The 21,625-nt window shown below is 35.6% G+C and overlaps 1 protein-coding gene across 1 annotated transcript in view; it reads left to right on the forward strand.

Moving 5' to 3' along the window:
• LOC306886963 (protein tweety homolog 1-like) overlaps positions 1–20,043 on the forward strand; it is a gene marked incomplete at its 5' end in the record, with an annotated part of 30,043 nt that extends 10,000 nt beyond the window's left edge. Inside the window, 14 exons of the mRNA XM_079444361.1 lie at positions 1,164–1,333; positions 5,809–6,038; positions 7,766–7,877; positions 8,357–8,697; positions 10,107–10,202; positions 10,514–10,586; positions 12,087–12,162; positions 13,309–13,364; positions 14,411–14,503; positions 14,634–14,726; positions 14,845–14,984; positions 16,306–16,473; positions 18,400–18,478; positions 19,581–20,043. Coding sequence (XP_079300487.1) covers positions 1,199–1,333; positions 5,809–6,038; positions 7,766–7,877; positions 8,357–8,697; positions 10,107–10,202; positions 10,514–10,586; positions 12,087–12,162; positions 13,309–13,364; positions 14,411–14,503; positions 14,634–14,726; positions 14,845–14,984; positions 16,306–16,473; positions 18,400–18,478; positions 19,581–19,664 — 1,776 coding nt within the window. The 3' untranslated portion in view covers positions 19,665–20,043. The remainder of the gene's footprint in view (positions 1–1,163; positions 1,334–5,808; positions 6,039–7,765; positions 7,878–8,356; positions 8,698–10,106; positions 10,203–10,513; positions 10,587–12,086; positions 12,163–13,308; positions 13,365–14,410; positions 14,504–14,633; positions 14,727–14,844; positions 14,985–16,305; positions 16,474–18,399; positions 18,479–19,580) is intronic.
• Between the last annotated feature and the right edge of the window lie 1,582 nt (positions 20,044–21,625).

The following is a 21,625-nucleotide window of genomic DNA, read 5'->3' on the forward strand; positions in this document are numbered from 1 at the left end:
ATAGATTCAAACCATTTTATTCAACCTTATTTTAATGTAATGATAAGTGAAAAAAGTGTAGCCCACACGCTACAGATACACAAATAACATATTGTACAGAATAAAGAATATACATAATATACACACATTAAAAACATTCAAATGTACCATAAAATTAATCGGTATAATATAATATAATATGTGACCCTGGACCACAAAACCAGTCATAAAGGTCAATTTTTTGAAATTGAGATTTATATATCATCTGAAAGCTGAATAAGTAAGCTTTCCATTGATGTATGATTTGTTATGATAGATACAACTATTTGAAAATCTGGAATCTGAGGGTGCAAAAAATTAATTAATTAATAAAAAAACTGAGAAAATCGCCTTTAACGATGTCTAGTGATTATCGTCAATTTGATTTCGCAGATACTATTTAAACTAAACTGAGCTAGAATGACATCTCTGAATTCAATAATGAAATGCCTTTAACTGAAAATTGAGTGTTTAATCTTATTATTATACATTACTGACACTCTATCCTCCAATTTAATACTGTTACGTGCTTTGACACAATCTGTATTGTTAAAAGCGCTATATAAATAAAGGTGACTTGACTTTAAAGTTGTCCAAATGAAGTTCTTAGCAATGCATATTACTAATCAAAAAATAAGTTTTGATATATTTACAGTAAGAAATTTACAAAATATCTTCATGGAACATGACCTTTACTTAATTTCCAAATGCTTTTTGGTATAAAAGAAAAATCTATAATTTTGACCCATACAATGTATTTTTGGCTATTGCTACAAATATACCCATGCTACTTAAGGTTTTGTGGTCCAGGGTCACATGTAATTAATTTAAATTTGTTTCAGACAATAAATATTGAAATGGCTTTAAAGGTAATCTGTACATAAAAGTACAACTCTTTTACGAGATGGTTTTACCATGGCTATATATATATATATATATATATATATATATATATATATATATATATATATATATACACAGCTGTATGTATGTATGTATATATGTATATAAATGAACAAACAACAATAATGAAATAAAATATCTATATTATAAAAAATATAAGTGATGTATTGAATATTATATAGCTGGCTCAGTCCAATCTTGGTCTGTTCTCTTTATAATTACATGTTTCTCAATCATTTCAGATACTTGAGAAAGACAGAGGTGGTTTACAGCAGTCATGGCAGCCATAGCAACTGTCCCTAACTACACCCCATCAATATGGGTACGATTATGCCATGCCATTCCTCGCCTGGACTTGACCCTGCAGACCCGAGACAGCATGTTCACTCCAGACAGTTGGGAGTATCAGCAGGTAACCCTCTCTCTCATTCCCGCTCACTTCTCCCCTGCCCTCTCCTTGTTTCTCACTCTCAGAAACAATTTTCACACCTGACAGCTGGTGGTGGGTGCGCTCATCATTTGGAGCGACGCATTTATTTCTGTCTCTCCCTCTATTTTCTCTCCTTTGTGTACACCCTCTCATTTTGTCTAAATTATATCACATATATGCAATATAGTGTATGAACACTCAGAAATGTCTTTTTTCTTGCTGTCAGGAGTATTTTTACGTTGACTCGCACAATGTACCCTCACTAACAGCACTGTTATACTCTAACACAGACTCTTAGAGAGACTAAGCTGAAATTTTATAGTCAAAACCATTAAAGGCACTTTTCTGTCTGCAGTTTAAAGATATATTGTCTTAAAAATTGAGTTTGTATCTCACATTCTCTAATGTTTAGTAGTGGCTAAAGAACTATAGCAATATCAGAGACTAAAAGCTTGATGGACTGATGTAAAAATGATAACTCCGTTATGACAGAGACACATTTACTTACATAAGTGTATGTTTCCACATCAGTAAGATATTGATAAAAGATATGAGTATAAATGTCCAGCACATTAGGACAGGAACTATGATGCAGTGACTGTGGCTACATGTAACTACATGTAGTAACAGTAACTACATGCCCCTTTAATCAAGTACTTTCTCCTATCCCAACCTAAGTTTGCAGACTTGCAAAGACAATGAAAAGTACGCCTCACCTAAATTGCAGATCAATTTTCTTACATTTACATTCATGCATTTGGCAGACGCTTTTATCCAAAGCAACTTACATTGCATTCAAGTTACAGTTTTTACATTTTATCAGCTCTTGCTTTCCCTGGGAATCGAACCCATGACCTTGGTGTTGCTAGCGCCATGCTCTACTATTTGAGCTACAGGAAAGCGTATGTTTTGAGCTACAAGAAAGCGTAAGCGTTATTTTCTATATAAAAAAGATGCAAACAATGTATATGTATCAAAACATCACAACCAGCCTGACAGTACAACATCAACTATTATAATGCATATGTCTGCTATATGTTTGTCTGACCAATGAGGAACAAACCTGTCATTTTCAGTGGCTTTGATTCCAGAAGTATACTTCCCATTCTTCTACCCATAGAAAAAAAAGTCTGTTAAAGAGTTATAGGCCATTAAAATAAAAGTTTGCATTTGTAATGCTGTGATTGACCTCAGAGATGTGTGAAGCATTTGAAGCAAAAAAGTTACAAGACTTAATATCTTTAATGAAGGAATTCCACATGGCAAAGATTATTGATTTAGGTTATTGATTTAGAATATTTTAATATAATAGTATGTAGAAACGAATGCCTCTATGGAGAAAACGAATGGGATTTTTACTTCTGGAATCCAGCTGTTGCACTCTATTTTGTTCAATTCCATTTGATAATGCTAGCAAACAGAAATTAAACAGCCATTGTGAGGTTACTCTTCGAGAAAGAAATAGCTTTACCACAAATTGATAAAGTTGGAACAGACAAAGCCAGATTATGCTGGATGCCTGAATGGGTTTACAAGATAAAACACAGATAATAAGAGAAAGATGTGCTGGGAAATAACAGACTGTGAGAGAGGAAGAGATGGAAGAGAGGAGAAACGAGAGAGCGTAATATTAGTGGGAATTGGGAAGAGAGGGAAAATCAACGAAGAGGAGAGGGAGCAAGAGATGAAAAACAAGAGAGAATCAGAGGGAAAAGCAGTGAATGTGTTTAAGTAGGTCACAGATTATTAATAGAGATCCAGTGGCGTGGATAAAAAGAAAGAAAGGGGGAGAACAGTGAGGGATGAGTGAGCAGAAGAGAAAGCATGGAGAGAAACCACGGGGAAAAGAGAGAGTGGGGAGAGAGCGATAGAGAGAGAAACTGAGGAAGATGGATTGGGAACAGACTAAAGATGAATAGTATATGAAACATGAATACACAATATGTGTTTGAATCCAACGGAAAGCTTTAATTACACCTCGACTTTCTCTCTCTTTGAGTGGAGCATCCATGCTGTATTAGCCAATAAGATTAAAGAGACATCCTCCATTTGATGTCACACTGCTTTCTATACAATACATGCATGTGCTTGAATGGTATGCAGCTATGCAGTATGTTTATTCTGTGCTCTCTTTTTACAATGAAAACAATTTGTTATTGGATTTTCTCATTTTCACTCAGACATTCCCATATGCAAATGTAATATACACTCACCTAAAGGATTATTAGGAACACCTGTTCAATTTCTCATTAATGCAATTATCTAATCAACCAATCACATGGCAGTTGCTTCAATGCATTTAGGGGTGTGGTCCTGGTCAAGACAATCTCCTGAACTCCAAACTGAATGTCAGAATGGGAAAGAAAGGTGATTTAAGCAATTTTGAGCGTGGCATGGTTGTTGGTGCCAGACGGGCCGGTCTGAGTATTTCACAATCTGCTCAGTTACTGGGATTTTCACGCACAACCATTTCTAGGGTTTACAAAGAATGGTGTGAAAAGGGAAAAACATCCAGTATGCGGCAGTCCTGTGGGCGAAAATGCCTTGTTGATGCTAGAGGTCAGAGGAGAATGGGCCGACTGATTCAAGCTGATAGAAGAGCAACTTTGACTGAAATAACCACTCGTTACAACCGAGGTATGCAGCAAAGCATTTGTGAAGCCACAACACGCACAACCTTGAGGCGGATGGGCTACAACAGCAGAAGACCCCACCGGGTACCACTCATCTCCACTACAAATAGGAAAAAGAGGCTACAATTTGCACGAGCTCACCAAAATTGGACGGTTGAAGACTGGAAAAATGTTGCCTGGTCTGATGAGTCTCGATTTCTGTTGAGACATTCAGATGGTAGAGTCAGAATTTGGCGTAAACAGAATGAGAACATGGATCCATCATGCCTTGTTACCACTGTGCAGGCTGGTGGTGGTGGTGTAATGGTGTGGGGGATGTTTTCTTGGCACACTTTAGGCCCCTTAGTGCCAATTGGGCATCGTTTAAATGCCACGGCCTACCTGAGCATTGTTTCTGACCATGCCCATCCCTTTATGACCACCATGTACCCATCCTCTGATGGCTACTTCCAGCAGGATAATGCACCATGTCACAAAGCTCGAATCATTTCAAATTGGTTTCTTGAACATGACAATGAGTTCACTGTACTAAAATGGCCCCCACAGTCACCAGATCTCAACCCAATAGAGCATCTTTGGGATGTGGTGTAACGGGAGCTTCGTGCCCTGGATGTGCATCCCACAAATCTCCATCAACTGCAAGATGCTATCCTATCAATATGGGCCAACAGTTCTAAAGAATGCTTTCAGCACCTTGTTGAATCAATGCCACGTAGAATTAAGGCAGTTCTGAAGGCGAAAGGGGGTCAAACACAGTATTAGTATGGTGTTCCTAATAATCCTTTAGGTGAGTGTATGTACATATATTATTTTTCCATATATGAAATATGCTGTCACACATATAAAACCTATTTATTAACATATATATCTAGCCCATACAATGTATGTTTATGTATGTGAAAACTGACAATACATGTTGATATTATTTAGGTAACTATAAAAGATATACATATATTTAAAAAATTACAAAAAGATTTTTTTGTACATGTGTTGTTTTAAAGATGTAGGATAAATAATGTTGACATATAGTTGCTACATAGAATAAAATACAATATAAAAATCATCATATAGATATTATTACCATATGGACATATACAAATTTTACTGTCGGGATTTTATATATATTATATCTCCATCTACCCAGAGAATGTGTGTATTTTATATATTCCCTTATAGGTAATACTTATGGGAATATCCAGCCGGATCTCATGAAAGTGCGTATAAATAGTATGCCAAATAAAAACAAAAACTTGTGATATGATTCGCAAAAATTGACTTTGGCGTGTATATGCTACACAATGGGTAGGATTAGGGTTGTGGGGTAGATGTATATTACATGTACATGAAAACTGCGTATTATATGCATGGCAAACATGTGCGTATCATATGCACGCCAAAGTCCATTTTTGCGAATCAATACCACAAGTTTGGGTTTTTATTTGACGTACTATTTATATACATTTTAATGAGACCGAGCTCCAATATCATATGTATCGTATTTCTGTTTGGGTTGCTGTTAAATTTCACAAATAATTACAAACTCCAATAATTTTTGTATAATTTACAACTTTGAAAAATATTTATTATTTATCTAAAATTAAAAAAGTAATTCATATTTAATGAGTTTAACGACGATGATCAGATTCAATACTTGATTTCATATCCATTGCTCATTGTTTTTTTAGACCAATGACGCCATCTAAAAGTTAATGTCATGTGCTAGACCGGCTAATACTCAGTAAAAATGTATATGTAATAATAATAAAGTCTTGAGTCCTTGGTTGTCTTTTCTTCTTACTCCTTTTCCATCCTCTCTTTCCACAGACTCTCCTGGTCCTCTCCAGCTTCTCTGCCATTGCTCTCGTCCTCTCGTTACTTGTAGTTCTCTCCTTCCTCATCCACTACTGCTGCTGCCATCGTGGTGAAGGGGCCCAGGATGCAGAGGAAGAAGAGGAAGATGATGATGCCAGCGGTGGCCATGGATACAGCGGCAGAAAGGGGCGGGGCATCTGCTGTGTCACATGGGTATCGGTTGCAGCCGTCACACTGTGTTGGTAATGCCTGTTAATGACAGTCATTTTCAGATGCCAGTGATTATTCTCTGTTGAGCAGACATTTTTAATTCAAAATATAATAGAAGCTCATGAACAAGCAGTACTGCAAAACACATCTTTAAGATTTGTAATGCTTTTATGGCTCTCCCTTCTGGCACGATAGTCATACGAGGCAAAAATTATATTCTATATTTTTTGTGTAAAGGTGTGGTCACAATAGACTTTGTGCTCGATTCAGTTCCATTTAGACATGTGAATTACAGAGCAGAATACCAGAGAAAAGTTTAGTGAATAAAATAAAATATTTGAAATGTTCCCTACTGTATTTAACTCGCGCCATATTGTGCTTTCACACATCAGAGTGCAGAATAAGAAAACTATTCAGGGCTTCTCTTATTAGCAACAACCTTAAACTTACTGCCCGTATCTGTATACGTTATCAAGATATCATGCTTTGTTCTATTTGCACATTTGCAAAGGATGGTTTCCTTCAATTAGGTTTTCTCAGTGCACATATATTGGCAGAACACCAACCCATTTAATATATTCAGGGCTATGAATATGAAACCCAATGCTTTTTCATGCCTCATTGATCTGAACCATCAGCATGATGTATTAATGTTATTGAAGTCACACATAAATTGTTTGTGTAAATTAGCATTGTTTCTGTGAGAACTGGTTTGGTTTGCTCTGTGCATGATGCAAACGTTCTAATGCGGCACGTGTTCCACCCTCATGACTTCACCCCCTTCCCATCCACGTTGACCTCTTTTTCTGAAGGATTCAAAGGCTAGAAGCTGATTTACAGATGACTGCAAATATGCACACCTTTACTGCTTACATTGCGATTATAATTTCGAAATTCTTTCTTTGGCTTAATCTGGGTCAAACAGTTAGCAAGAGACTGAGATTTGCTATTTTTAGCAGGTTGGAAAGGATTGGACAAGCATCTGGCCCAAGCATTAATCTGAATATTTGAATGTGAAATAGATATGCAAATGAGTGGATTTTCAGTGTTGTTGATTTGGATTCCAGTGCTCTTTAGTGTGTTTGCGTTGAAACCATTTAATTTTGATACTACCATTTAAAATTTTGGTATCAGATTTTCTTTTTTAAGAAGCGTATACTTTTATTCAGCAAGGATGCATTACATTGATCAAATGTGACAGTTAAAGATATTTAAATATTGTTAAAAAATGTATATTTTGAGGAAATGCTGTTGTTTTGAAATTTCTATCTAACAAAGAATCAGAAAGAAAATGTTTCACATAAATATTGAGCAGCACAACTTTTATCAACATTTTTAATAAAAAAATGAGGACCAAATCAGCATATTAGAATGATTCCTGAAGGATCATGTGATACTGAAGACTGGAGAAATGATTGCTGAAAATTCAGCTTTGCCAAGATGGAAATAAGTTACATTTTAAAATATATTAAAATAGAACACAGTTTCTTTAAAGTATAATTTCTCAGTATTACAGTTTTTACTGTATTTTTGATCAAATAAATGCAGCCTTGTTGAGCATAAGAGACTTCTTCCAAAAAAGATCTCACCGACCCCAAACTTTAATAAGTGTAAAAGTACATTAACTATCTTAAATATGTCATTTTGCTTTCCTCTCTCCCTTTTTTGATTCCCTGTTTATGTTCTCTTTCCTCCCTCTCACTTTCTCTTTCTTTGTCTTCTCTCCTTGTTTCCTTGTTAATATTTCTGCTTTTTGTAGTGTTGCCATAGGCATTGGTTTCTACGGCAACAGTGAGGCGAATGATGGGATGTATCAGTTGACCTCATCCTTGCTAACTGCCAATTACACACTGGCTTCCATCGATCTTCTGGTGAGAAAATAAATGCACACACACACGCTCATACATACACAAAAGTTTATTCCATCAATCTCCTTAAGCACCAGGGGACCAAAAGAAATGCAGGATGTTCAGAAAACACACTAAATGGTTTTATTGCACTGTGATTGCAAGTAAGCGATCGGGGGAATTCCGAGTAAGAGAGTGTTTGAATGCGTTTGTGTGTGAACGAGTGAGATAAAATCCTCTCTGGGTATTGATTTGGTTGCTCATATGGTCAATCAATGAATGCATGTCAATCTGATTAATGGCCTACTTCTACTGTACTCTTATAATACCCTCTCCCTCCATTCCTACCTTTTCCATTCAATTCCATTGTCCTTTATCTCCCACAGATCTTTTCCACTACTCTTTTCTTTTGTATTCCAAGCTAGTCTGTTTATATGTCAGTTCTGGGTACAAATGCATTGGGTTCATTCAAAGCAAAGGATCTTCTCCTCTTGCATACCCAGATTTCAGACACCGTAGTCGGGCTGCAGCAGTCAGTCTCAGGGCCCTTGACCTCCATGGAGGAAGTGTTCGGTGGGCATAAGCCAGCACTTGTGCCCACACGCTCCTGCAGGCGTCTGTCAGAGCGGGTCGTGTCTCTCCTCTCCAACCTGACACTGGGAAGAGGTCTGATCCCCATTGCAGATGGATTTTACAGGGCAAATGGAAGCGAAAGCATAGTGGGAGCGCTCACCCCAGCACCTCCTTCTGTAGCCCCAACTCTCAGTCCATCTGCCAACAGCATTCCTGCTCCCTTTTCCCCCGGCTGGGCAGCAAACACACTCATGGTGAATGAAGACTACAGGTGAGGAGACGTCAAAGACATGAGTGCTAATTTAAAAACAGAACATTTGGGAAGTAAAATATCCAGATTTGTGAGTTCAGTGCTTATAAATGTTGATATTCAACTGATAAAAAAATATATATCACAATATGCTTAAAGGGCCATATTCTATGCCTTAATATGATTTTTTATTCAAGATTTTTGAAGCTTAGTTTTTATGTTTAAATATATATTTAGATGGTCATAAATTCTGTCATTAATCACTCACTCTCATGTCGTTCCAAACCTTCGTTCATCTTCAGAACACAAATTAAGATATTTTTGATGAAATCTGAGAGCTTTCTAACCCTGCATAGACAGCAATGCAACTGAAATGTCGAAGGCCCAGAAAGGTAGTAAGGACATCATTAAAATAGTCCATGTGACATCAGTGGTTCATCCGTATTGTTATGAAGCTACCATAAAGTTTTGAATACTTTTTGTGTGCAAAGAAACAAAAATAGCGACTTTATTCAACAATTTCTTCTCTTCCGTGTCAGTCTTCAACGTGCATTAATGACAGTACCACAACGCATGTGTGTGCATTCCTCTGTTTGCAAACAAGGTGTAGTGCATCCGGGTTTTCTTTGCACACAAAATGTATTCTCGTAGCAAAAACGGTTGAACCCCCGGATGTCACATGGACTATTTTAACGATGTCCTTACTATGGAGGGTCAGAAAGCTCTTGGATTTCAACAGAAATATCTTGATTTGAGTTCAGAAAAGGTCTTACATGTTTGGAACTACATGAGGGTGAGTAATTAGTGACAGAATTTTCATTTTTGGGTGAACCATCCCTTAATGATAAAATGTAATTTATTCCTATGATGGCAAAGCCAGACTGGCACAAGCAACATTTCCTCTTATTATCAATGTTGAAAACAGTTGTGCTGCCTAATATTTTTGTGAAAACTCTCTTCGGTATACACTCTCAGAAAAAGAAATGTGCAAAAAATTTAACTTGAGGGGTACAACAGCTTGTCACTGGGGCAGTACCTTCAAAGGGACACCTTTACTCATAAAGCTGTCATATTAATACCTTGGAGTATTAATATGTATTTTAAGGTAGTAATATGTACTATTATGAACCCTTTCAGGGTAAAAGTACAAACGTGTCACTTTGAGGGTACTGTCCCAGTGACAAAGTACAAATTTTACACTTTTTTTTCTGAGATTGTAAAAAACAACTTAATGTGGCAGCACATTCCTTGCATTATGCAAATGAAAATATGAATAATTGATGAATGAGAGGGAAAAATAAGAAAATAATGCAAAATTAATTGGGGTTCTGCAGTAGTACATTTTCTCAATCTATCTGCCTTTTGCAGGTGTGACGAAAATGTATTTTGGACTCTGGGTGTAGGTTTTGAGATGTCTGTTTGTTGTTTAGGTGGCTGTCGTACGTGCTGCTGCTTTTACTGGATCTGGTGGTGTGTTTCTTTATTCTTCTGGGTTTAGCCAAACGGGCCCGCTGGCTACTTATTCTGTGAGTAACAACCACTGCTGACCTGCTTTAAGTGTTTAGTAGTTTTGACATGTACACAGTATTCTTGCGTAATGTAAATCAAACATAAACGTTCACAGTAGTGTATATTATGTATGTGAAATCCCCAAGATAGAAAATGCTTGCAGAAAATGGGTTTTATTTTTGCTTACTGACACCCACTCTAGCACAGAGAGGCAGATGGTAAAACTGTGTGTGTGTGTGTGTGTCTGTGTGTCTGTGTGTGTGTGTGTCTGTGTGTGTGTGTCTGTGTGTGTGTGTCTGTGTGTGTGTGTGTGCACACTCATTTGCAGGATGACAGTGCTGGCCTGGTTGGCTCTGTTTCTGAGTTGGGGTTCTCTCGGCCTGGAGACGGCCACAGTGGTGGTGAGTATTCAGGCAACGTCTATCCCGACAGAAAAACAACAGCTCTCCACAAGCGGACATCCAGCACAGAATAACGCCATATGTGTGCGAATGAGTGTGTGTGACAGTGTGTCAGCACGCTTTGTGGAGACATTTGTGTTCAATGAAAAATCCAGCCAAAACTCTGTGAATGTGACTTTTTATGTTTTAAAAGGTCACACCCGCCAAGATGCAGTCACTTATTGTGTGCTCATGAAAGAGGGAGAGAGGAATAGAGTGTGTTTGTGTATGTTATATTGAAAAAGGTTTTCCACTCTGGGAACTCAGCAGTCATGGCACAATCCCAAAAAGGCAGGAAAATAGGGCAGAGATTAAAGATTCAATGTGTGTGTGTGTGTGTGTGTTTCTTTGTAAAAAAGAGAAAATGGATTCTGCATTGAAGATGAGCATAAGAGGTCTTAGAAGCAACACAAAAAGAAAAGAAGAGAGTGAGAGAGTGATGCTGAGTGTTTCAGAGAGGAATACAGCAGTAATGGACTTAAACAGGAAAGAAAAAATATACAAGTGTAAAATTACATTTGCAAATAAACAACCGTTCAATAGAGTCAGGAATTTTTTTTAAAGAAATTAATTATTTTATTCAGCAGAGATGCATTAAAATGATCAAAAGTGGCAGTAAAGACATTTATATTTCTATTTATGCAAAAATATTAAGCCTTGGTTATAAGAAATGTTTCTTGTGCACCAAATATGCAAATTAGTGCTTTCTGAAGAATTAAAATGATTTCTGAAGGCTGGAGTAATGGCTACTGAAAATTCAACTTTGCCATCATAGGAATACATTTCAAAATATATTAAAATAGAAAAGATATATTTTAAATTGTAATAATATTTCAGAACATTACTGTATTTTTGGTCAAATAAATGCAACCTTGGTGAGTCCTTACTTTTGAATGTTAGTGTATATATGAAGGATAAATGTTAAGCATCACCAATATAAACCCAACCCAAAATCTTAATGGGAAAGAAAGAAAGTGACAGGAAGAGATGGCAGTTGCTGGCCCTCAAAACAAGTGTTTCATTGTCCAAATCTAGCCAGCAGTAACAATTGCCTTGTGCTCCCTCTTTATAATACATACACACACACATACTCACATTTTCTATCCTCTTTTGTCACTCTCTTTCTCCTGACCCTCTTTAGTCCTCTTGTGAAGCTCTTGGTAATATTGAGTCCTATTCACTTTGATTAATCACCCACATTCCATAAAGGAAAGCAAGTGTGTGTTAAAGAGACAGACCGTGCAGAGTGGACAAGAGGAAAGGTGGAAAACTGGTTGATTGATGAGATTATAGGGGCAGTTTGCATGTGTGTGAGTGAATACTGTAGATCAATAGCAGTCAGAGCCGTGGGACAGAGAGACTGAGGGAAGTATGTCACTTGGTCACTGTGTCACACTGTTAACATCTCTCTTCTGTATCTGCTTTTGCTCAATTCCTTTTCATGCTCTTTTTCTCTTTCAGGCCCTGAGTGATTTTTGCTTTGACCCGAACACTTTTGTGCTTAACTCCACTCACTTCAACTCTAGGACAAGTACAGGTGCAGTAGAGCTCTTTCATACACAATTGCTCTGTTTCAAAACCTATTGAGCTGCCTACGTAGTCAGCATTTTAAGGCATCAGTTATACTCCCAATGTGAAGGCTGTACAAAAAGGCAGGTTAATTAAGTGCGGTACATACCTATTTTTAGACAAATTATAATGCAACATCACAGCATTCTTTGTGGGGAAGGCATTCCCAGAATGCATTGTATCAAGTTCCATTAAAGAACAAATTAAAGATGGCGGACGAGGTGAAATAAATGTTGCTAATTTAAAAATGACCAATAAAGTAGTTTCATATAAATAAAATGGGTTAATTTGCCCAGTTTTTGTGCTATTCTTATGCATAATGTAGCAATGTTAGCTTAGCAACAATGCTTAAGTTGCATTGGCAAATTGAGTCTCCTATGGGAAACATAATTTGTGTTTCTCATATGCATTGTTCCAAATCAGTCACTTTGGGTACGTTTACATGACAACAATGTAATAAAACTGGGAAAGCTTTTTCTTCGCGTTTTTGAAAAGTTTTGCATACAGACGACAAATGATCCCCATTTACAAAAATCTACAAAAATGCTGCATTACGCATGCCAGGCCAGCAGTTGGCAATTTCACGCATATCCATGATATCACCGTTTTCACAAATTTACGAAAAGACAATAATGGTATCATTTTGAAAAATGTACACTTTGAAATCCTTTTCAAAAATTTGCATTTTCAGACCCAAAAACGCCATTGTCGTTTAAATAAATGGCCAAACGCATTTAAAGCTTTTTTCGTTTTGTTTTATTTGAAAATAGTGACATTTAAATACCTTAATAGGTTCCCTGACAGTTAGGGGTCGTTCACACAGCGCATTTTTGCAAGCGCAACACACAGGGAAATGGAATGTAAAAAACTTGAGTGCCACATTTTTTAAAAACACTGTCATGCACAAAACATGGTTTACCTTGAAAAAATTGAGAAGTAGAACAGTGGAATACAAAACCGTGTTCTGTATGAATGGCCCTCGGAAGGCAGCTGTCTATGTAGGCTCACTAAGTTTTGGAACTGTCCATCTGCCTTCATCTCTGATGCATACGCAGTCTTACCCACGTCTTCAATCTTATTTTATTCTCGCTTTCTCTCTCTTCTCTCTAAATAGAAATCCTGGATTATTACCTAACCTGCAGCAGGAAAATGAGCAGCCCTTTTCAGCAGGTGCGCTATCTTTTTACATGACGCTGCAGACAGTGATGTCATAGAGATTACTAAAGGAGTAAAAAATAGAGTGTTAATGATATCACAAGGCAGAATTCCCCAAATTTAAGGAATTATAATAATGTCACAAAGCACAGATTAAGATTAAAAAGCAATGCCATTTATGTCACGATGGGGATGAACAGAATAAAGAGGATTATGACATTAAAATTAAGATTTTACAAGGGGAGCTGATGAATGAAGAATGGAATTTTATAAGGACAGTGAAATAAGACAGGCCTGTTTCAAACTGTGAGTTTCACACTGACAGCATTTCTGATGCATAATAGAACTGCTGCTCTATAGAGAAAAGAAAGTGTATTGAATATTTCCTTTAATAACGCCCATAAATAATACTTTTATTGAGCCATTGAGAGTTATTATATTGCTTCATAAAAGCAATCTCAATTTCACTCTATTTTCTTCTTAAAAAAATAAGATCAGTGCTTAAATGCATGAGGTGTGAAACAATGTTATTTTAGTATCATTTATATACTGTGGTTAATATTTTGAATTCGATTTTTATATTATTATTTAATATTTTTATATGATTTTATATATTATTAATATTTTAATATTATTATTTTAAAATACTTTTGCCGTTTTCATTTTTTTCTATGAGTCTATGAAATATGTCATTTTGATTAATTTCTCATTTGTTAGATATTTTAGTACGTAAAGTGAAACTAAATGAAAATAGAAAATGTTGCCTTGCCAGTTAGCTGAAATGAAATATATATATATATATATATATATATATATATATATATATATATATATATATATATATATATATATATATATATTAGTAGTATAATTAACATTTATTGTATTTCAAATAATCAAGTAACGAAAGTAATGAAGTAATGTTTTTTTTATAGTTTTAGTGAACAATAATACCCTTGGAGGGAAACAGGTCTTGAGGGGAATTAAAAAATGCAATTACAGATTTTAGCTTGTGAAATTCAGTTAAATCAGCAAAATTCTGTTTGTTGAACTGGCATAAGATACTGACCCAGTCCCAGAGAGCGCTTTCCAGCATCCACTCTCACCTTTCCAGTCTGGAGAGAGACGCCCTCCCACGCTTTCCAAAGGGAGAGGTATGTTAACACTGCTTCCATTGCCATCAATACCACAGTATGTCCGTCACTGACAGGAAAGATCAATAGCAGCCGTACAGTACAGTGGATGCAACATGCTGCTTAGCTACTGTGTTATTTTCCCTTTTAGAAATCACTCAGGGAGGTGCAGCAGATCCTCAACACCACTGAGGGCAACTTCCACCAGCTGGTCGCACTTCTCAACTGTCGAGGGCTGAACAAGGTAACCATAGCAACCGTTTTTCAAGCTCAGCCTGACTGCAAGTGAGATTAATACTCTGCAGTTGAGCTTGATGAGCAAAGTGTCTCAATCTACTACTGTTTTCACATCACTCTCTCAGGATTATGTGGACTCTCTGAAAGGCCTGTGCTATGACGGGATGGAGGGGTTGCTCTATCTTTCGCTGTACTCGTTTCTCTCGGCTTTAGCATTCACAGCTATTCTTTGCTCCCTCCCTGGAGCCTGGAGGAGTTTCCACAGGTGAGGTGAACTTCATCCCTCCACCACGTCCAACATCCCATCTGATGTTGTTTTCAGAAATGGCATAATATTCACGCTGTCAATTATTCTGATTTGTTAAGATGGATGAGGTGCATAAAAAGTAGTTTATTTTTATTTAAATATTATTATATCATATTATATAATTTTTATATAATGTGGTAATTATGTATTTATGTATTATTAAAAATATATATAGAAATATAAAAATGAAAGAAAACTATATTTACATCATTTACAGTGGTGTAAAAATTATTTTTCAGAAGCAAATTCTCAGTATTTGGTATTTCCAACTTTTTTCCTTAATGCAGGGATTACTTGGGATGAGATTTTAAATTAATATTTTACACACATTTACATGTACCCGGTTCTCCGATGTCAGTTATTGGTCACATGACATGCAGGTAAACAAATAAATACATTTTTTTTAAGAGCTCATTTTTAATGTGGTCTCAGACTTTTGCATGCCACTGCATTTATGAAGGAAAAAGGTGCATATTGCTTTAAATGCTTATTTTTTTATACACAGGGAAATACCCAAGACAGAGGAATATCATCTTAATGTGTCAAATTCCTATCTAGGATGTATCTGTAACATGAATAATAAGATGCTCACTGGGAACCTGAACATTTCTGATTTTTAATGCAAAAGAAGTTACATAATTCCATCCTCAAACAACAAAAGCAGCCGGATGTTAATGGAGGTGGGCTGCTCGGTCTGGGTCGACTCAACTCCACTATAGTTTGTCATAAATGGGCCTGTGGTAACAGAGTAAACACTGACAACTGTACTCATCAGCAATGCATGAGAGAAATATGATCTCAACTTTAGGGCATTAGTGCTTAAATGCACTTCACTCCTTTTATCTGGATATGGTATTAATCTCACTATAACCATTAGTTCAGAAAGCTCAGTCACTTACTATTGATTCAGCCCGACTTGGTACACTCCCTCCAAGTGCCTGATGTTGGCAAATCCAATTTTTTTTAAGTATCAGAGGTGGCTGCAATGTTTAATTGTAGTAAAATTGTGTTCAGAGCACAAACTCCATTTAGATGGCAGATGCATAGATTACTGAAATGGCAAAGAGGAGGGAGGCAGATTGAAGGATTACTTGATGGGACAGACTGGGATTATTTGACTTCATGACAATATCTACATGTATATAGTTAAGAGAGATTTTTCAATGAATGTCTTTTAAAGCCTTTGTTTTGCACATAACATATAGCAGATAAAACGTATACTTATTTCATGACGTATTTTTCACTTTCTTTGTTGCATAATTCTCATTGGACGGCATAGCGATTCAGAGGAATACGAGGACTCCGACAGTGAAAGCGAGGATCCCTTCACTTCTCATCAGGCACGTAGACAGACGGCCACGGGCTCCCAGCGAGGGGCCTTGCCCCCCTTCTATAGTTACCAGGGAGCCGGCTGGACTCCCCCCTTTTCTAGCGCGCCTCCGCTACCGTGAGTAACACATACACAGACACACAGACAGACAGACAGAATGACCCTACCCATTCACCACCATGAGCTTGTGTAGATCACCCACACAGAGATGAACAGCAGAACCTCAATTTTTCTTGCCTGAATTATTTATTAATAGTCTGGTGTACCAGGAGTGCCACTTTAAAATCAAATGAAGGAATCATATATCAGTTTATTAATTGAAAATTAAAATGTTATTAATGTTTTTAAACTGACAAATACATACACATTCGGAACTGTTTATTTAATTTATTTGATTAATAGTTAGAAGTAACAATAAAATAATAATACAATTAAAAAATAAATTGTATTATTTTTCCAATTAAATTTTACAAGTGCTCCTCAGCTGGGTTAAAAAATACATTTAAACTCTTAAAAATTATTTATCTATTTATTATTTGTTACTACAATATGGTTCAGAATTTTCGGTCAGTACTTTTTGTTTTTTAATTAATATGTCTATTCAGCAAGGATTTAAAGTGATCAAAAGTAAAAGCAAAGACATTTATAATGTTACAAAAGATTTCTATTTCAGTTAAATGTGTTTCTTTTGTTTTGTTCTATTCATTAAAGAATCCTGAAACAAATATATATCATGCTTTCCACAAAAATATGAACCAGTACAACTGTTCAACATTGATCATAATAAGAAATGTTTCCTGAGCAGCATATCAGCATATTATAATTATTTCTGAAAGATCATGTGACACTGAAGACTGGAGTAAGGATGCTGAATATTCAGCCTTGTAATAAATCACATTTTCAAATATATTTTAAAATAGAAAAAGTGTAATAATTCACAATATTACTGTTTTTACTGTATGTTTGGTCAAATAAATGCAGCATCTTCTTTCAAAAACATTTTTACATTTACATTGTCATTTTTATGACTAAAGTCATTTTCGAACAGTAGTGTACATTTTAAAACATTAAATAAACAATAATATAAAATAGGTGTTTATTTGTCAGTTTTGTAAAAAAACATTTTAAGTGCCATATAAAGTGCCATATAAGTCTTCCATATAAGTTAAAATTCACAGATTCTTGTTCTTCTCTTGAGCAGCTCTGCATCAAGGTTGCGCTATGAATGACCTTTGACTATAAAACACATTTATAGACTCATATACATAAAAATACAGAAGCAAGTGTCATGCGTAAGCAGGCAAACACATAAAGCTCCAGTCACACACAGACAGACAGACAGACAAACACAAACACATGCACACACAGACAGACACACAGACAGGTCTACATGTCAAGCACAGTCTAGTCAAAAAACAGACATGAGTCCAGAGGTCTGTCTGTCTGTGTGTCTGTCTATCGGTCTGTCCGTCATTGCAAGACAGACATAGACCCTCCAATCAGAGACGATGCACGATATAGGTAAAGTCCCGCCCCCTCCGATATTTCTGTCCGCTGTCAAAATTCATACTGTCCAAACTACATCACTCTTTCAAATCTTTTTTCTTTCTCCCTGCTTTTTAACATTCACTGTTTCTCTCTCTTTCAATTATTCTGTTTTGAAAGAACATATTTTCTGTTTTCCTAAAATTAGACATCAACACTTCTTCTCACTTCATTCACATTTCCATGTTCTTTAGAATGAATGTCTTTAAAAATAAATTCTATATTTTAAATTTATATATATTACAAATTCCTGGAATTCGTTCCTCAATTTAAATATCTTTTTGTGTCCTTTTTCGAAAAAAGATCTAAAGATTGTGAAAGTCAAAATGTCACATCTCTCTAACTCTCTTCCACCTTTTCTCTTCCTGTTTCCACCCCGGATCCTGGCTCTTATCCTTCCCTGTGTCCCTTTGGTGTGGCATGTAATTCTTCTATCTCTCCATTGTCCCCTTCTCCTGGTTCCTCTCTGCGTCTCTCTCTCTCTCTCTCTCTATGCAGGACTCCAAACGTTTCCTCCAATGGCAACCCTGGTTATGAGAACCTGCCTTTGAGTGACAGGCAGTCCCCACCCCCCTCTGTGAGTTCCCTTGTCTTTGTCACATCACTGCGATCTGTGGCATTCTCATGATTCATTGTGTTAAGATTCACACAGACTGACACACGGATCAGACTAAATGACCATTCGCTAAGCCCCGCCTTAAAACGTTACTGACCAATCGCAATCCACCATGTTATCAGACAAACTTTTGCTGTTTTTCAATTTAATCCTATAGAAGTCCTATTTGTTTAGATGATGTTTAGTGGAATGCGTTCACTACGGTTCAAAAGTTTTGGGTTGGTTCAATTTTTTTATTTTTCTTATTTTTTTTAAGAAGTCTCACCAAGGCTACATTTGTTTAATCTAAAAATACAGTAAAACTGTAATATGTTGAAATATTATTACAATTATCAATTTTAATATAATTTAAAATGAAATGTATTCCTGTGATGCAAAGCTGAATTTTCAGCATCATTACTCCAGTCTTCGGTGTCACATGATCCTTCAGAAATCATTCTAATATGATGACATTTCTTATTATTAACTATGTTAAAAACAGATGTGCTACTTTGTCAAAATCATAATACATCTTTTCAGGATTCTTTGATGGCTAAAAAACTTCAAGAGAACTTCATTTATTTTAAATATTTATTATTTAATAACATATATTTTTCATATGTCTACTGTCATTTTTTAATAAATTTAATGCATCCTTCATATAAAAGTATTATTTAAAAAAAAAAAAAGAGTATTGACCCTAAACTTTTCAACAATAGTATATGTTAGGACATAATATCTTTTTATATTTTATAAAAAAAAATTTACAAAAAAATTAGCATTGTCATATTTCATTTTAATCACTTTAACACATTTTACCTAAAAAAAGTCTCCAGTTCATTCCAATGGGACATTCTGAAAAGCTTGCTTGGGTTAGCGACAGTAACTAAGGGGGTGGAGCTTAGTGAAGGGTTTAAATTGTGAGAAAACAACGGTAGGATAAATAAGTTTGTTTTCTTAAATGTATGCACTTATGATTGAATTTTTAAATGAATATATACTTTTTTTCCCTTTATTCTCTCTTCCACTCGCGGATCCGGCTCCTCTTCGGACTCCTCTTCCGTGCGGTTTTCTGAAAGTACAGTACTCTCCCAGCATGCTGACTGGCTACGGCAGCAGTCAATCACACTCCAACCCATCCCATTCAAGAAACCTGTACTCACACTAATTATTTTTCTGTATAGTAGAAAAGAAAGATATAGAGCAAGGTTTAGTTTTCATATGGATGGACACTTTATGAGACGAGAGACTAATTTAAAACTCTAGATGTTAAATATCTGTGTGTAACGTCAGTACCATTGAGTCATTTGGGTGTGACGGACAGAAAAAGCCGTGTGCTTCATTCAGTCGTCTGATCCTATCACTTCCTCTCCCTCTAGTGTCATGCTGTACATAGCTCGTGGAAACAAGATGGTATTGACGTTACAGTAGTGGTCTATTTTTAAATGTATAACCACTTTATTTTGGAGTTTTTATATTGTTACATGTAGTCACAGATACATAGTGGCGATGGCACAATTTCTTTGTATGATTATGCAGTTTTTTTCTTCACCTTTCTTTCTTTTTTTTTTAATATTTGACAGGACCCTATTTTATAAGTGACAATTCTGTATTACCTTGTATACCCTCTGATACTATCTAATTATTTATTTATATAATATAAATATATGAATATATATATTCACTGTATAAACGTTTGATTGTTAATGCATTTTGATGATCAAAGAAAAAAAAAAATCTGTAAAATATTGTTGAGGGCTAGTGTCCGTTTCCTCTGCTGGCTCTGAGCAATACAAATGCGTTTTGCCATTTGCAATGCAATGGCCACAATGAAAGCAGCAATAATCATCAGGATATCTTGCAAACACCATCTGTGTCTGTGTGTGTCAGAGGTGACATGTTCAGTATATACCGTATATAGATATATATACATTTGAAATTGCATTGGTCCCTTCTCTTGGCTATCAACCTGTTGTTAATCCTTAAAAATGAGTTTCTATGGTTTAATGCTCCTTTTGAATGGCATCCTTTTTCACTACAGAGTCTAATATAAATGAAATAAAAATACAGTAACAAAAGCAGAATGTCTGAAAAAGTTTTTATGTCTTTACAGCTGCTGATGCAAAGCATACAAGCATCCTGCTAAATAAACATATACTTGGCTATTACCTGCAATAGGTGAGAATGATTTCTCATATAAAATGTTGTTTTTATTACTTATTATATTAAATGATATTAAGTTATACATTAAATATTATTTAAACTATTTGACCTGTCTAACCATATTAAGCACAGCATGTTATTCTATTTATGCCCAGTACCGAATCAATAAATGCAAAATTAATTTTCACAATTACAGCTTTTACCTATAAAGAGTGTTGTTATTGTTAAGTAAAACTGTTATTAATCGGCATAAATCTGACAAAAAAAATAAATATTACGAAATGTTGACTTGGCAACTGAAAGAAAAAATGTTTAAGTTCTAAAATTATTAAAACTAAAAGATAAAAAAACGAAAAATAAATCTATATAGAAAGATTAAATAATATTGAAATAATTACTAAAACCCAAACTGAAATCTGAATATAAAAATCGCATATTTTTCTGAAATGAATCCCACCTAACATTAAAGTTTTTAAATATACTTTTATATTGCAATAATTTCACATTCAATCTTCAAATTAATGTACAAACAACATAAAGACAATATATTCTTTAATAGTTGTTTAATGGCATCTTTTTTAATGACTATAGGACAGTATCACTGATACAATACTGATTTCTCTATACCCCCCCCCCCCCCCCCAATAACTTTTAAAAAATAACTTCTAATTTAAGTGAACTTAAAACGAGTTATTAGGTTATTTTGGCTGTTATTTCTTTAAGAAATGACCTGCTGAACGTGACGCGGATCTGACACTCATCATATTTTCTCTCAACTCTTTTTGCCATATCTGACACACACCCTTCAGGTCATAAAGTCTCTTCAAACGAGCTGACGAGTTGAATCGGTGTGTTAGATGAGGGAGACAGTGCTAGGATGCTCCAGGACAGTTTTGAAAACCATTTCAGAGACATGTTCTTAAATGTTACTCATATAAAATACATGCACGCAGTTTTATGGCAGCT

This window comes from Barbus barbus (genome assembly GCF_936440315.1).
Source record: "Barbus barbus genome assembly, chromosome: 21".
In the NCBI taxonomy this organism is placed as follows: Eukaryota; Metazoa; Chordata; class Actinopteri; order Cypriniformes; family Cyprinidae; genus Barbus; species Barbus barbus.